Here is a 17093-nt window from a genome sequence, read left to right as displayed (position 1 = left end):
CCCCACAGTCTGGTGAAGTAATTGGTTAACCAGCATTAACTGGAGGGATAACAAAGGGGAGCATTGTTGCGCTAGTGATTTTCTTGCACAGTTTCAGTGTGAGTTATTTTTCGAGTCACAGCACATGGTGTCCAGCTCGCGAGGAAAATGTGTCACGATACTCAGCCCTTTCCCAGTCCCCGGCCTCAAAGTAGACTTGAGGCACAAAAAAAAAAATGTATATTGGCAAACAACTCTAATGCAGGTTGTGTCCCCAAATAAATTATCACCGCCGACGGGCCCGGGATTCCAGAGGAAACGCTGTGCCCGCCTCCCTGCTGCCATTGGCGGACCCCTGAGGCAGGAAGCCAGGCAACGGGAGAGAAGACGTAGGCTGGGCCAGAAGAAAGAAGGAAGTCCCGCCTGCTGCTGGGCTATGATTGGCTGCCCGCCGGGATGGAGCAAAGAAGCCGAGTCCTCCCGCGGCCCGGGGCTCCCGTGAGCTACGGAGAGCCCCGGGGCCGCCCCAGAGAAGGGAAATCCTGCGTAGCCGGTGAGTGGGGTCCGGTGCTGGTGTGTGTGTGTGTGTGTGTGTGTATGTATGTGTATGTGTATGTGTACGATTGCGGTGGCGGGGGGAGGGGGGTCTTTGTATGTGTGCGTGCGTGTGTGTAGGTGCGCTGGTGTGTGTGTGGGGGGTCTCTGTGTGTGCGTGTAGGTGCGCTAGTGTGTGTGTAGGTGCGGGGCGGGGGGGTGTGCCTGTGTATGCGTGTGGCTGTGTATGGGTGTGGCTGTGATGTGCGCATGCGTGAGTGTGGGTGCGCGTGCACGCAGCCGAATCCAGCCGGAGAGAAGCGCGTGGCACTTTCTTGTCCTCATTCCCCCGAGTCAGCTAGCTATAGTTCTCCACCTGGACCGCATCCTTCGGATGCGTATTCCCAGGCTCGACCAAAAAAACGCTCCAAAAACTGGGCAGTTGATAACGTACAGAGGTTACATTTCAAGAAAAGACCCTTTAGTGCCTACTTCTTTCTAGGGCGTATACCCAAGCTGTGGAAATCCCTACTGTACGTCGGCAAGCCAGAGAACGAATGGAAGGAGCAGATGCTGCAAAAAAAAGCATTTGTAATGCAATAAGTCTCTAATTTGCGAGAGTTTACACTATTAGTATTGTAAATGGCAATGCCTTTTTTATGTTTTAAAACCCAAAACATAAATAAAAGGCAGTCATTTACAATGCCAATAGCTCAAACTCGCGTCAATGCGAGACCTATTGCATTGCAAATGCTTGTTTAGCAGGGTGTCGTGTACTGAGCTACTCATAGGTTTGGCACTTTCGCTGGGGTCTTATTGGTAATAGCTCATTCAATTGCTTTAATTCTGAGCCCATTTTGAGGACTTCCTAACAGAAGCAATACAAAGAGAACTGCATGGGCAAAAGAAATCATGAATGATTGTTAATGAGGAATCAAGTATCCACTTCTCATATTTCACAAGAACATGCTTAATCATTGAGAGATAGTTGACATCCACGTGTTGAAGGTGAAATTACTTTAAAAACTTTAACCACCATTGCCAATCTCGGTCTACAGGAATGAGTGTACAATTATGGTTGTAGTTGAATTTCTAGAAAATTTCACAGCATGAAAAGTTGTATTAGTTTCATTGAGGCACATTGAATTTCACGTACGCCCAGGCCGCAACATCAGATAATGATAAGAGTTCACCACAAGGTTGTAATTCATTATCTTTCTCCTTTGGAATAACTGTAGCCAACATTATTTTCAAGGACCATGTCTTGGTCTGGTCTCAGGAGGAGGTCAAGGTAAAAAAAAATTCCATCCACACAGGTGAACAGAGTTTCAGAAATCCGTGGCAGGAGGAATCAGAAGGTAAGCGATTAATCTGGCACTTACAGGCATACCTAATAGTAGTGGCACATTAATTTGCTATTTGGATTTATCGTTGTGCCTCTATGTCATGCTGGAAGTATGAAAACCTTAGCCCTCCACATGTTCCTAGAAATGTCTTTATCAAAGGAGGTCTCATCTCCCAATGACTGATTCTGTGTAAAATTAGGTCAAGGTTTTAGCTCAAAATACTCTGTGCAACGAAGTATTTTTGGACAGCACCTCTTTGAGAAGGGCTGAAGGAGATTTGATTGTTAGATCACCTTCTCTATTTTGTAAGCAGTTGATAGGTGTAGGTAATGGTACTGCCACCAGGCAACCTTTTGAGGGAGTAATTTAAGTTCCTCTGGTAGCTGTATCATGCAATTTCATCTAATGGGGAATATGAGCATTTGTCTGGAAAGCTTGTTTGTTTGGTGTTCTCATAGCTCCTGGAGTTAAAATCACGAGTAAAATGGCATATGATTTGGACATGAAAACATTCTAACCAAAATTAAGCATTTGTTTAGTATTTTTCCCTTATTCACCTTTCCTTCATGTGGTGGATTATCTCCCAGAAATTTGGCCAAGACGCTGGCGACCAATGATGTTAAAGGCTCCTTCATGTGGGTTGATATTTGTGACAAAGTGCAAAGTGAGGTCATGAACAGTGCACTGCGGTGAGCTGTGGATGAGCACCTCATACTTTTTTGGTGGTCTTAAAGCCATACTACACTATATTGAGATGTGAGTAAACAGCCACAACTTTTTAAAACGCAAAGCATCGTCACTGGATATATATAGTTAACAGACAATATTATTGCAGTATACAATCATACACGGTTCACAGTGATATCTAATAGCAGTCACATTTCCTCACAGGCGTAATCTGCAATTAATCAAGTACAAAAATATGTCAAAGAAGGTGATTCAACTCAGGTAAAAATGGGTGAACAATACATGAAAAAAAATTAAATGCTGGAAAAATAGTAAGTTTGACAAATAATTGCTTTTTGCTTCCTCTACAAATACACAATAAGCAGAGGTATAAACTCCTCTGTCTATGTCAAAGTACACAGTACGGCATTAGTTGCCTCTGCTGAAGTTATTTTTTTATGTACGACTACCTACCTGATTTAACTTTTTAGGCAGGAAAATATCTAGTGTAGCTACGCCTTTTGTTTTAAATGCTTCATTTCCACTTCCACGCTGCACTGCTTTCGACCTCAATTCCTCCATAGCACTCTCAACCTCAGCTGTGGAATAGGGCAGCTTGCTGGAATATTTCTCAGCAAGAACCTAAAAGAAAAAAAATATTTTTATTTAATTTAAAACATGATTGCGCACCAACATTGGAAAAACAGATGTGCTAAATTTTTTTGCTCTCCAGTCTTAACGCCATGTTGTTCATCACCATCATCATCTTTAATGTAAATTATCTTCACTCCTATGAGGTTCACATTCATGGGCCAGGTATCTAGCACACAGTTAGAAGAAATGTATTTTTAATAGTTTCTTTAAAGATTGCAACTTTCAAATGGTCGAAGACGGACAGAAAGATTATTCCATAATGTAATTGCTTTACAGGGGTAGCTTTTTCCCTGGTTTGGAACTGGAAATCCTATGTTGAGTAAAAAGCATTTAACTTTTTGAGCAAGATTCCCTTGCTCATTGTCAGATGTGCAACCTGTTTTAAGGTAATCTCTCACGGATACATAAGATTCTTTATGTGCCAGTGTAAGCATTTTGACAGCCCCAACTCTGAGTTTTGAAAGACCTGCATTTTCTATCTGAATTGTGGTTTCAGATGTTCCTAAATAGAGGGCATTTCAACCTCCTAAATTCATTGTGCAAACTATTGTCATACATAGTTATTGTAACTAACCTAACATTTGCATTTGGTATGTGTGGTCTAATCCTAGTTAAAGACAATGCGATGAGTGTCTGAGGAATCTAAAATCCTTTGATCTCATTTTATGTATAAATGAAATAGTCTATCCAAAATAGATTTCCAAAACCTAATTTTATTTAGCATGAACACAACTAAACCTATTGAAAGTGCTGCCAAGCGTAGAGGAATTGTTTTTCAACATAACAGTACCTGAACAATACTAACCACAGATCTTTATCAAACATCAACTCCACCCACACTTTATAAACTGACACTTTGGAAAGGACACCAGCATAATCCAGGGACACCTCAACGTTAAAGACTACTGAAGGTTCAAAATTCATTAGAACAACTATCTTCTTGAAAATCATAGCTATGGAGTTCATCAAAAGTACAATTTTACAGGATGAGAATCTCAAGATCCTCACAAAAGTATTGGGCATGTGATCCAGACATACATGTTCCAACATAATTTATCAATTGTTGTAATAGACCAACTCTTACCTGTCATGACTGTATTTTTAAAAAATATTGTTCCCAAAAATTAGCCTCAGAACCTGTTTCATGTCCAAAATGAGTATTTTTTTGCCAGTTTTTTAAATTATATTTCAAGACATTTCATTGAAGTATTTTCATACATATAAAAGATGTGGGTATGGTGCAAATATGCCAGTTCACTGTGAAGTATTGTATTTTCAGCTGTGGTTACATTAAGAAACAAATCACTGATTCTCTGAGGTTTTTTCTGAAACTATTTTATTGGCTGTTTTCATAAGTAAACTACAAATTAAAAAAACACAAAATACATCAAGAGTGAGAGAAATCTCCTTCTAGTTGTACATTTGTTGCAACAAATAAATATTATAAAACAATATAACCATAAATCTCATAAAATAAAACAGGTTCAAACTGAATGGTGGTGGATGAAGTGAAGGTGAAGAGTCAGTATAAGAAACAAGCATGAGTGCAAAGTACTCCACAGTACGCACCTTTGAAGAGAATATCTCTTAATGGAAATATTAGGTCAATGATACCCTTGGCAAGGCACGATGATGGAAAACACTCCTTTTGATGTGCAGATTAAGGAGTTAGAAGTTACTATTGAATGTAATAGAGATTTAAATTTTGGACATCACCATTTATACCGATAATAATAAACATTATACACTAGACAACTAAAAAAAACACCTATCAAACTGCCACATAGTCCTAGGAACAATTTGACATATGGGATATCCTAAGATTCAGCATGAATTGTTTTATTTTGTTTTCATAAAGGGATTTTTTGGAACCACAAACAAATCACTCCCAAGAGGCTACCCAATGGGTTTCATTCACCAATCCTTGAAAAAGGCATGGATTACAAGTAACAAAAGAGCTCTCTTTGAATGCAAAACACACACACAAGATAAGCTAGTCATTCCAAGTATGATTAGTCCTACCAGTAATTAGCTCAAAATACAAGAGAACTGCTTGTTTTCAATTCAAGTAATTTCGGATTAAGAAACGTCTGTTACTGAGAGCCCAAAAAAACCTCAGCAAATTTCTAAAAAGGGAACATCAAGAATAACCAATAAAGTACACAATTTCTGAATAATTCTGAGGATGGTCTTCAGCCAGTACAACTGGCTTTCTGTCTCGGTTACCACATTTACAAAGTCCTTAGTGCCAGGGGGTCTAGAAAACCTATTCCCGGGAAGTATTCTGAAGAAAATTCAGGAAATGTACCAATTAATTTCATGTTTGTACCCCATAACATACTTTCCTTGAAATGAAATGAAATGAAAAAGGTTCTTAATGAAGCGCACTGTGACCAAGCGGCTTCCTGGCGCTAGAGGTAAAGAAAACTGAGGGAGATGGGAGAAGCCAGAAGTGATTAGTAGGGATAAGCAATAGAGAACAGATGGGTTTTTAGGGCCCTGCGGAATTGGGAGTAGAGAGTGATGGATCTGATAGGTAGGGGGAGACTGTTCCAGAAAGAAGGGCCCAAAACAGAAAATCTGGTGCCTCCGGTTTTGGATCTACGAAACCGAGGTACAATGGAGAGGAACGGAGGGAACGGTTGGGGGTATAGGGAGTGATGATAGAGTTAATAAAGGCAGGGCCGATACGGGTTCGAGCCATGAAGACCAAACAACCCATCTTAAAGAGAGATCTCTGAGAGATGGGGAGCCAATGAAGTGCTTTCAGAACGGGGGTAATGTGGGAGGACTTTGGGAGGTGAAGGATAAGGCGGGCGGCCTGGTTCTGAACAGCCTGTAGACGGCGAAGTTCATACGCTTGAATGCCCATATACAGGCTGTTCCCGTAATCAAGACGGGAAAGAATCAATGCCAGGATAATGAGCTTAAGGGCGTCAGAAGAAAAGAAACGGGACACCTTTCGGATGATTCGGAGAGACAGAAAACAGAAAGATACAACCGAGCTGATCTGGGCATGCATAGAGAGATCCCGACTGACTTTAATGCCCAAGGTCTTTGCCGAGGCCGCTGGTGAAGGTGGAGGGCCAGAGATGGAAGGCCAAAAGGCAGTCGACCAAGGGGAAGGGGAAGAGCCAGTCAGGACCAACTCCGTCTTGTCCAGATTCAGCTTCAGTTGGTTCCGATTCATCCAATCTGAAATAAAAACCAGGGTGGAGTGGAATTTAGGTGGGGAGTGCACTGGAGAGGAAAGATCAAAAACAAGCTGGAGGTCATCCGCGTAGTTATACACGGAGACCCCCATATCAAGAAGGGAAAGAATAAGAGGACGGATATAAAGATTGAAAAGAAGGGGGGAGAGGGAGGAGCCTTGGGGAACTCCACAGGGGACCAAGCGGGAGGGGGCGGAATAACAAGAAAGGTGTACCGCCTGAGTCCGATCTTTAAGAAAGGAGGCGAGCCAAGAGAGGGCAGTGCCCCGAACACCCGCTGAGCTGACACGGTCGAGAAGGATGGCATGGTCGACCGTGTCAAACGCAGCGGACAGATCGAGGAGCACCAGGGCTTGAGGCAAATTAGAGTCTGCCTTACTCTTTAGCTCGTCCAAGACGGACAAGACAACTGACTCGGTGGAGTGAGCCGGTCGGAAGCCCGCTTGGTGGGAGACAGGAGATGGTTGTCCTCGATGTGGGAAGAGAGACAAGAAGTGATGTAGCTCTCCAAGATCTTTCCGAGGTAGGGGAGAAGGGAGATAGGCCTAAAGTTAGAGGGGTGGGAAGGGTCTAAACCAGGTTTTTTTTAATAGGACGAACAATAGCGGATTTGAAATACTTGGGGACTGAGCCAGAAGAAATGGAAAAATTAAGAAGCGAGAGAGGAGGGTCAGGGCAATGAGTGAAGAGTACTTTCAAAATGCGAGCTGGCGCACAATCGGCAGGGGAACCGGACTTCACTTTCTGGAGTAGAGCCAAGAACGCATCCAGGGAGATAGGGGGAAACTGATTAAGAGGGGTAGAGGACAAAGAGGGGACAGAGGAAGGGGAGGACGGAAAGACAGGGAATATTAGATTTGATCTTGGCAATCTTCTCCAGGAAAAAATCATGAAGAGAAAAACAAAGATCTTGGGAGGGAATAATGTTCAAATTGGCTCTGTCGGATGCAACAAGGTTGCAGACTATAGAGAAAATCTCCTTAGGTTTATTGGCTGAAAGGGATATTCTTTCCGAGAAGTAAATGGTTTTGGCTCGCTGTATGGCTTTTTTATAGCTCGCCAAAAGCATTTTGTATTTGGCTCGCAGAACAGGGCAGTATTTACGCCTCCAATGTCGTTCGGAGCGTCTAAGGTCCAGTTTGAGGATTTTTAGCTCGTCTGAAAACCATTTTTGGGCGTCATGGGGGCGGCAGGTCTTGACTTTCCTAAGGGGGGCGACTAAATCGCAGGAAGAAGACAGCCAGTGATTCACGGCATCTATTTGGTGGTCAATAGAGAGGTTGCATAGGTCAGGGCCAGAGGAAGCGAGGGAGATAGACAGAGAGTCAAGGTCCACCCGGTTCCAGTTTCGGGCCAAGATGTTTTTAGGTAGGGGGGGCCTCTCTTGCATTCCAAGCTCAATCGAAAAGGAGATCAGTGAATGATCAGACCAGGTACAGGGAAGGACGGTGGGGGGAGGGATGGGACAATTCGCCGACCAAATTTGGTCCAAGACATGGCCGTGGATATGAGTGGGGGAGTGAATGTGTGAGGAAAAATTAAGAGACTGAAGGGTAGCAGAAAAATCCTTAGAAGAGAAGTCTTCTCTGGCATCGCTCGGCCAATAATTAAAATCCCCCAGAAGAAGCACAGAGGAATTATTGACAACGAGCGTAGCCAGAAGCTCCTGTAGAGCAGGGACAAAAGAGGACATGTACTGCGGAGGGCGGTAGAAAAGGGCTACAGTGAGGGGGGCCCTAAGATTAACTAAATAGGCAACAAGGAAATCTACTCCACACATGGGAGGATAGGAAAGAGACTGAAACTGGAGGCTAGAACGGATGATCATCGCCACTCCCCCCCCCCCGAGTTTACCAGCGGGACGATCCGCCCGAAGAGCATAGTAAGAATCGGGGAGGGCGGAGAGAAGATCAGGAAGGGAGTCAGTAGAAAACCAGGTCTCCGTAAGGAAAAGAAAATCAGGAGTGTCAGTGTCCAATAGATTAAAGATCTCCAGCTGATGTCTACCTGCAGATCTAGTATTAAGCAGGTAGGCAGTGGCCGAGCTGGAAGAGAGGAGGGAAGAAGGAACCGGGATGGGAGAGGACTGAGACCAAGGGGAAGATGGCGTAAGTATGGGTAGTGGAGCTAATGGGGATAAAATGTCCAGAGCGATGATGCGCTGGAGCAGAAGAGGGTCAATGTGCTGACCTGTGTTGAGGGACAGGAGTTGAGCTGGGGTATAGGTCAGGGAAAGGGCAGGGTCCATGGCCCCTGGTCCCTGCCGGTCGCGGACGGGCGCAGACAGGCTTGCCTGTGGCGCGCATTTGGCGCGCTGACGGCGCACCCGCTGCGCCCGTCCGCTGCGCGGCCGGGTGAAACACATTATTTATGGAAAGGATGAGCGGAGGGGGCGTGGCCTATGGCCTTGGGGGATCGGCCAACAAACAAATGCCCAGCGAGGACAACACAGGTAGGAGCATACAGAATAGGCAAACAGTTTTAAAAGCACAAGTTCGGTTTTTAACAAAGCATTCTCCCGGCTGCGCGTCAGGAGGTGTAAAAGCCTCTGGCAAGCGCTCGTTATCAGCGCTGTTAAGTGCCTTCGGCGAGGGGCGTGGCTAGAAAAAGTGGGCGTGGCCTGTGGCCTTGGGGGATCGGCCAACAAACAAATGCCCAGCGAGGACAGCACAGGTAGGAGCATACAGAATAGGCAAACAGTTTTAAAAGCACAAGTTCGGTTTTTAACAAAGCATTCTCCCGGCTGCGCCTCAGGAGGTGTAAAAGCCTCTGGCAAGCGCAGGTTATCAGCGCTGTTAAGTGCCTTCGGCGGGGGGCGGGGCTAGAAAAGGTGGGCGTGGCCTATGGCCTTGGGGGATCGGCCAACAAACAAATGCCCAGCGAGGACAACACAGGTAGGAGCATACAGAATAGGCAAACAGTTTTAAAAGCACAAGTTCGGTTTTTAACAAAGCATTCTCCCGGCTGCGCCTCAGGAGGTGTAAAAGCCTTCCTTAAGTCTTCATTGTTCTCTACTGTCATGTGTATAACAGAAATATAATTTAAGAGTGATGGGAGGGATTTCTGGTCAGGACAATCGTTGTACTTCAGTGTGTGCAGCCTACTTTTAGGAGCTATGAATATTAAAAAAGTAGTGAAGACTTGCATAAGTGCTATGCACCTATCAATGCAATGTGAAATCTTACTCTTCTAGGTTGTGTGGCTGCCTTTTGTCTGTTAAGCCCGCCTGGGTGAGCCATTCTTTTGTCTGCAGTGAAAGTTCCACACCCATCCGATCTAAACAGGGAGCTAGCATTCGGTTCATCACAGAGTTTGGTTTGTCTTCAATTTGGTCTCTCTTCTCTTCCTGCAAGCCCTCCATCACTGTTTCCATGTGGAAGGAGTTTTAACCTGTGTTGCATGCATAGATATTTATAAGACCTAAAATGTGCGCCCTTCTCAAAGCTTCAACATCAGCCACTTGCTTGTTTATCATTTTTGAATTGGATTACCTCAACTTTACTGTGAGATTCTATGAGAACAGCCCATTTCTTTCCTGAACCGCTAGAGAAGAATTGTCTGGGCAATCAAAAGGACCCCAGTTTTAACCAATCCGGTTGTACGAGTTTCTTGGCTGAAGGAGACATTTCCCTCCAGGTATTTCGGTAGGCAATGAATGCCTGTCCTTAAGAAGGAGTGTTTAGGCATCCAATATTCATACTAACAACATTCACCAACCGCAGGTTGGCATGTTTTTTATATCAGGGTATTTTAGTTCTAAAGGATCCAATGTTCAACAGTGCCTGGGGCACTTATTATGTATCTCTTCCCCTGATGCAGCATCTTTCCCTCACCCAAAATAAAATTACTGTTCAATCCTGTGGTGTCTTTCGCTGGGTCCACCACTCTGGTTTGGTTTCCCAACACCCACCTACGAACTCTTGTCATCAGCTATTTATTGCTGCCAACGTCCTTTTGTTTTAGGTCTTATCTTCTTTCTCTTCCGATCTGGCCTCCTCATGCTACTGCATTGCTTCGGGCTGTTTTTCACGTTGCCCACGTCTGGTGATTGAAGTCTCTCCTTTCTTTAAGTGTTTTGCAGTGATTGCCACCCCATTTTTACCATCCATGTGACCCATCTCCAGCATTGCTTTTGATGGCTGGTGGCTGATTTGTTCTTGTCCACTTGCGGATCCTTCATATCTTCAGATGGTTGACTCAGTTCAAAACAGATCTGGTCTCAGAAAGTGAGCTTATAATGTACATTTTTCATTGCCATTGGACTACGGGTCTAAAGAAATGGTCCCAGCCACAAGGTATCTTCTTTGTTCATAAGAAATAGACTTTCTGAAATTTCACTTGCTAAGAGGCCCTGTGAGATTTGGATCTTAACACTCTTCGTATGAGAGGACTCCTTTCTTTATTTGAAGCCTCCATCAATTTCTCTTTTGTAGGGAATTTGTGTACTGGTGATTAGTTACTGTGTGGAGGTTGGAGGGGAGTTGTCAGTTTTTCATGGTTTCTCCCTTTCATTGGTCATAGCCTCCATCTTGAGCTTCTTCACATGCCTTTGGGCGGTGGATCAGATCCTGTAGAAACCTGCTTCCAAAGTCGTCCCTTTGCCTTCCCTTCCCTTCAAAAGAAAGTGACCTTAGGGTCGCTTTTGAAGCTCTAAATTGACGGTGCTGAGGAAAATTGTGCAGTTGTTGGTACGAGGGAACAGAGGAGAGAGAATTCTCACCTTCTCACAATGCCATTTGGACCAGCCCATTTAATTTCATTTTAAAGAATAAATATTACAGAGGCAGATGCTACTGTTGATTTTGGTTCAGATGCACTTTCCAATGAAAAGGTATAATTTGATTTGCCTATACATTTGGACCCCTTGGCTGGATTGTGTTGAAATTTAGCAAATCTCTAAAATCAGCCAAGGTCAGGCATGCATTTCATATGCAGATGAGTGCAGGATTAGAAATGTAAAGGGGTGGGGGTAAAACAAAGAAGTGATTTCCTATTTTAGCACCCAAATGAAATTTTGCTCATGCCTATGGTACAAACCATTGGACTCATTTACACCAAACTTGGCATGAAAGTAGACCTGTACACGAAGCGTGCATTTGTTGGTTCGGTTTAAATCCATTCAGTAGTATTTGAGACACTGGCAATGAAATAGGTTGCCAAGCAGGCTTTAAACGTTTTTCTATATCCCTGCCATTTCAACTCAGTCATGACTAGTGAATCCTGTCAATCGTATTTGCATTTTGTAATAAAGTTGACTAAGTCAATTTTCCTTCAGGCATTTGTAAAATTGGCACGAGTCGGCAGCTGTGTGAGGTGGAAAAACAAATTGCAGAGCTATGAGGACCCATGGCTGTGCTCAGCAGCTTAAAGGTGGTGAGGAAAACTCATACTAAGAAAAAACAAGCATTTGCAATGCAATAGGTCTCGCATTAGGAAAGTTTGAGCTATTGGTATTGTAAATGACACATTTTTTATTTATGTGTTGTTTTTGAAAATAGCGAAATTAATAGCTTTGTCATGTACAATGCCAAAAGTTTTAACTTTCGCAAATGGGACGCCTATAGCATTTGTAATGCAATATGTGTTGTATTTATGTGACTTAGAAGTATTTATTTTACAAATAAAAATGGCTTTTATTTTTTTGAATAATGAATACTTAAATAAAAGTTATTGTAATTTATAATGGCAATAACTTGTGTGAAGATTATGTTCATTGTATTTTATTGTGACGAAATCCAAGAACAGAAGCGAAATATTAACATTTTTTTGTGACATTTGTAATAAAGCTTGAAACATTGAGAGAACATATTTGAACTAGTTGTTGTTAAATGGTTGCACAGATTGATGCTGTGGTGGTGCAGAGTGATGTTGTGGTGGCGACGAGTGATGCTGTGGCGTTCAGTGATGCTGTGGTAGCGCATAGTGATGTTGTGGTGCCCCTGAGTGATGCTGTGGTGGTGCTGAATGATGCTATGGTGATGCGATAGATAGAGTGAGGGCGATAGATAGAGTGAGGGCGATCGATAGATAGAGTGAGTGATGGCGATCGATAGATAGAGTGAGTGCGATAGAAAGACAGATAGATAAAGTGTATCTATGTTGCATTTAGTAGAGTGTAAGTATGAGGTGTGTAATTCAAATCAAAACCAAATCAAATCAAAGCATTTATATAGCGCCATCTAACAACTTAAATACGCCCTTTCTTAGTGCATTCGTCTCACCGGAACTTCCACCGGAGACGCCACACAGAACCCACCATCGGATCGCCCGTGGAACCGCCTGTAGAGCTTCCGCCTGCACGGACCAGATACTGAGGCCATTGCATCCCTTTGATTCCGGGGACTCCTCCAGTCAACATGACATAGAACCCGTCATTGGATTACTTTTTGTACCATCCAAACAGAGCTGATTTAGCGGACCTTCAACACGGGGCTATATACACTATTTAAAAACCGAGTGACCCACGGAGAAACACCCAATAGTGATACCTCAGACAGAACTCTAAACCCCTCCCTGTGTCTGCATCCCCTAACCGCACTTTGGTCTCTACTGGACACCCATATTGGATCATACCATTCTCCGCATGGGCAGCATTAATTTGAACATCAAGTCTCATTAAACAGCTTAGGCAGTTTCCCATCTACTTGCAAGGGTAACTGGAAAGAGTCATGGCTTCCTGATGAAGGCTCACAGCCGAAACGCGCGTAGTACACTGTAACCTATAGCCATGTTTTAATATGTACTGAAATGCACTTTATAAAAAAAAAAACACACATTGTTATTTACAGTATTTAATACATGTAGAAAGCCCCTCACATGTCACTTTTTTTCTATTTTTAAACCTACTATGATTTAATAAAGAACGAATATTTTTGTACTCAAACTTTGGTTCAGACATTATGTTTGCTGTCTAATGTCAGTCGTAGTCCATAATCTTAACCTGTTCCTAATTTCTCGTAATTTCAATTATAGCGCACTACTCACCCGGAGGGTCTCAAGGCGCTAGGGGAGGGGGGGTCCGCTACTGCTCGAACAGCCAGGTCTTGAGCTGCTTCCTGAAGGCAAGGTGGTCCTGGGTCAGGCAGAGGTGGGTCGGGAGGGAGTTCCAAGTCTTGGCGGCCAGGTAGGAGAAGGACCTTCCTCCTGTTGTGGCTCTTCGGATGCGGGAGACGGCGGCGAGGGCGTGGCCGGTCGATCGAAGCTGGCGTGTGGGAGCGTAGAAGTTGAGGCGGCTGTTGAGGTATCCTGGGCCTTGGTTGTGTAGGGCTTTGTGTGCGTGGGTGAGGAGGCGGAAGGTGATTCTCTTGTTGACCGGGAGCCAGTGCAGATCTCTCAGGTGTCCGGAGATGTGGCTGCGACGGGGGATGTCCAGGATGAGTCGTGCTGAGGCATTCTGAATCCGCTGGAGTCTCTTCTGGAGTTTGGCGGTGGTACCGGCGTAGAGGGAGTTGCCGTAGTCCAGACGGCTGGTGACGAGGGCCTGGGTGACTGTCTTCCTGGTCTCGGTGGGGATCCACCGGAAGATCTTACGTAGCATGCGCAGGATGTTGAAGCACGACGAGGAGACGGCGTTGACTTGTCTGGTCATGGAGAGGGAGGAGTCCAGGATGAAGCCCAGGTTGCGTGCGTGGTCTGTTGGTTTGGGTGCGCTGCCAAGGGCGGGGGGCCACCAGGAGTCGTCCCAGGCGGAGGGTGAAGATCCCAGGATGAGGACTTCCGTCTTGTCCAAGTTCAGTTTCAGGCGGCTGTTCATCATCCACTTGGCGACGTCTGTCATCCCTTCGTGTAGGTTGGCTCTGGCGGTGGTGGGGTCGTTGGTGAGGGAGAGGATCAGCTGGGTGTCGTCAGCGTAGGAGATGATGTTGAGGTTGTGTTGGCGAGCGATGGCTGCGAGGGGGCTCATGTAGATGTTGAAGAGGGTTGGGCTGAGCGAGGAGCCTTGAGGAACGCCGCAGATGACTTCGGTAGCCTCTGATCTGAACGGGGGAGGCGGACTCTCTGTGTCCTTCCGGCGAGTAACGAGGTGATCCATTCCAGTGCCTTCTCCTGGAGTCCGATGCTACTGAGGCGCTGCACTAGTGTGCGGTGGCAGACCGTGTCGAAGGCCGCGGAGAAGTCCAGGAGGATGAGGGCCGCTGTTTCTCTGTTGTCGAGCGGGGCTTGGATGTCATCGGTGGCTGCGATCAGGGCGGTCTCGGTGCTGTGGTTGGCCCGGAAGCCGGACTGCGAGAGGTCGAGGGATCCGTTCGTCTCAAGGAAGGCGGCCAGCTGCTTGTTGACGGTCTTCTCGATGACTTTTGCAGGGAACAGGAGCAGCGAAATGGGGCGGTAGTTCTTGAGGTCGGTGGGGTCGGCTGATGGCTTCTTTAGTAGAGCGCCGAGTTAGGCGTGCTTCCAGCTCTCTGGGAAGGTAGCGGTGTCGAAGGAGGTGTTGATGATGTCCCGCAGGTGGGGTGCGATGACAGCGTCGGCCTTGTTGAAGACGTGGTGAGGGCAGGGGTCGGTCGGAGATCCGGAGTGGATGGAGTTCATCGTGCGAATGGTGTCTTCGGTGCTGATCGGGGTCCAGGCGCGGAGGGTGGTGGTGGGGGGCGGTGGTGGTTCAGTCGCGGCGTGCGTTTGTTGGGTGCTGAAGCTGTTGTGTATGTCCGCGATCTTGTTGTGGAAGTAGGAGGCGAGGGAGTTGCAGAGGTCTTGCGAAGGGGTGATGTCGTTGTTTCCGGCGTTGGGGTTGGAGAGCTCTTTAACGATGTTGAAGAGTTCCTTGCTGTTGTGTGCGTTGCTGTCCAGTCGTTCCTTGTCGTTATATGGCACTGAGTGGTATTATGTGGAGTGTATTTACGTTGCATTGAAAAAAGAGTGTAATTATGTGGCGTGTAATTATGTGGCACTGAGTGGCAATATGGGGAGTGTATGTTGTATTTAGTACAGTGTAATTTTGTGGCATGTAATTATGTGGCACTGAGTGTTATTTGGAGGGTACGTTGCATTGAGTGCAGTGTGATTATGTAGCATATAATCATATGGCACTGAGTGGTATTGTTTGGAGTGTATGTTGCATTGAGTGCAGTGTAATTATGTAGCATATAATTTTGTGGCACTGAGTGTATGTCACATTGAGTGCTGTGTAATTATGTGGCACTGAGTGGTATTTGTAGTGTATGTTGCATTGAGTGCAGTGTAATAATGTAGCGTGTAATTATGTGGCACTGAGTGGTATTTGAAGTGTATGTTCCATTGAGTGCAGTGTAAGTATGTGGCGTGTAATTATGTGGCACTGAGTGGTATTTGGAGTGTATGTTGCATTGAGTGCAGTGTAATTATGTAGGATATAATTTTGTGGCACCGAGTGTATGTTGCATTGAGTGCTGTGTAATTATGTGGCGTGTAATTATGTTGCACCGAGTGTGATTTGGAGTGTATGCTGCATTGAGTGCAGTGTAATTATGTGGCATGTAATTATGTGGCACTGAGTGGTATTTGGAGTGTATGTTCCATTGAGTGCAGTGCAATTATGTGGCGTGTAATTATGTGGCATGGAGTGGTACTTGGAGTGTATGTTGCATTGAGTGCAGTGTAATTATGTGGCGTGTAATTATGTGGCACTGAGTGGTATTTGGAGTGTATGTTGAATTGAGTGCAGTGTAATTATGTGGCGTGTGAGGGTGCGCAGCGTGTGAGGGTGCGCAGAGTGTGAGGGTGCGCAGAGTGTGAGGGTGCAGTGTGTGCAGTGTGTGTGAGGGTGCAGTAGGTGCAGTGTGTGTGAGGGTGCAGTGTGTGAGGGTGCAGTGTGTATGAGACGGTGCAGTGTGTGTGAGACGGTGCAGTGTGTGCGAGGGTGCAGTGTGTGCGAGGGTGCAGTGTGTGCGAGGGTGCAGTGTGTGTGAGGGTGCAGTGTGTGCAGTGTGTGTGAGGGTGCAGTGTGGGCAGTGTGTGTGAGGGTGCAGTGTGTGTGAGGGTGCAGTGTGGGCAGTGTGTGTGAGGGTGCAGTGTGGGCAGTGTGTGTGAGGGTGCAGTGTGTGTGGGTGTAGTGTGTGTGAGGGTGCAGTGTGTGTGAGGGTGCAGTTTCTGCAGTGTATGAGAGGGTGCAGTGTGTACAGTGTGTGTGAGGGTGCAGTGTTTACAGTGTGTGTGTGTGTGTGTGTGAACTGCCCACTATGAACTGAATGTATGCAAGCACAGGTGTACAGGATTTGGTAGTCCACAAGGCATGGCTCTTTGTCACAGAGAGGTCACTAACCTAGGTAGGGGTGAGGCCAGTTTGCCAACAATTAATCATGCTTGGGCCTTAGAGAGCACACACGCCTGAACTGGAGAGTCGCGATTCAGCACATGAAGGAGGATTTTCAAGGGGGGTGACTTTTCTTGTGTGGGCTAGACCTCCTGAAGTGCAAAGTGCTTTTAGAAACTCAGAAACCTCCTACCCTCTGAATACCTGCAAGTTCTAGGAAACACAAGCGCACTGTTTGCCTCGTCTTCTACTAATGGCACATTTCATACCGATTTTAGACCTGCTAACCTGTATGTAAAATTTCACTGTGTGAAGAGGGAGGGGAGGCAGAGCTTCCTGGCGAGATCTCCCTAAGAGACAATCTGTCCTGTACCAAGCGCCCCACCTCTCACCACACAAAAAAAAAAGAAAAAAAATTACGTACCGGTAGCGCAAGGTGCTTGTAAATAAGCCCTCGGTATTTTGATGTTC

General features: G+C 45.6%; 1 protein-coding gene across 4 annotated transcripts in view; it reads right to left on the bottom strand.

Moving 5' to 3' along the window:
- The window catches only part of NUB1 (negative regulator of ubiquitin like proteins 1), a 398514-nt gene that overhangs the window by 293874 nt on the left and 87547 nt on the right, over positions 1-17093 (bottom strand). For all 4 annotated transcript variants that reach the window (XM_086941460.1, XM_086941462.1, XM_086941461.1 and 1 more), the window contains one exon: positions 3000-3167. In XM_086941460.1, the coding sequence (XP_086797586.1) occupies positions 3000-3167 (168 nt within the window). The remainder of the gene's footprint in view (positions 1-2999; positions 3168-17093) is intronic.

Source organism: Lissotriton vulgaris, chromosome 10 (genome assembly GCF_964263255.1).
Source record: "Lissotriton vulgaris chromosome 10, aLisVul1.2, whole genome shotgun sequence".
NCBI lineage: Eukaryota > Metazoa > Chordata > Amphibia > Caudata > Salamandridae > Lissotriton > Lissotriton vulgaris.
The sequence above is the reverse complement of the archived record's forward strand: the minus strand, read 5'-3'. Positions and strand labels throughout refer to the sequence as shown.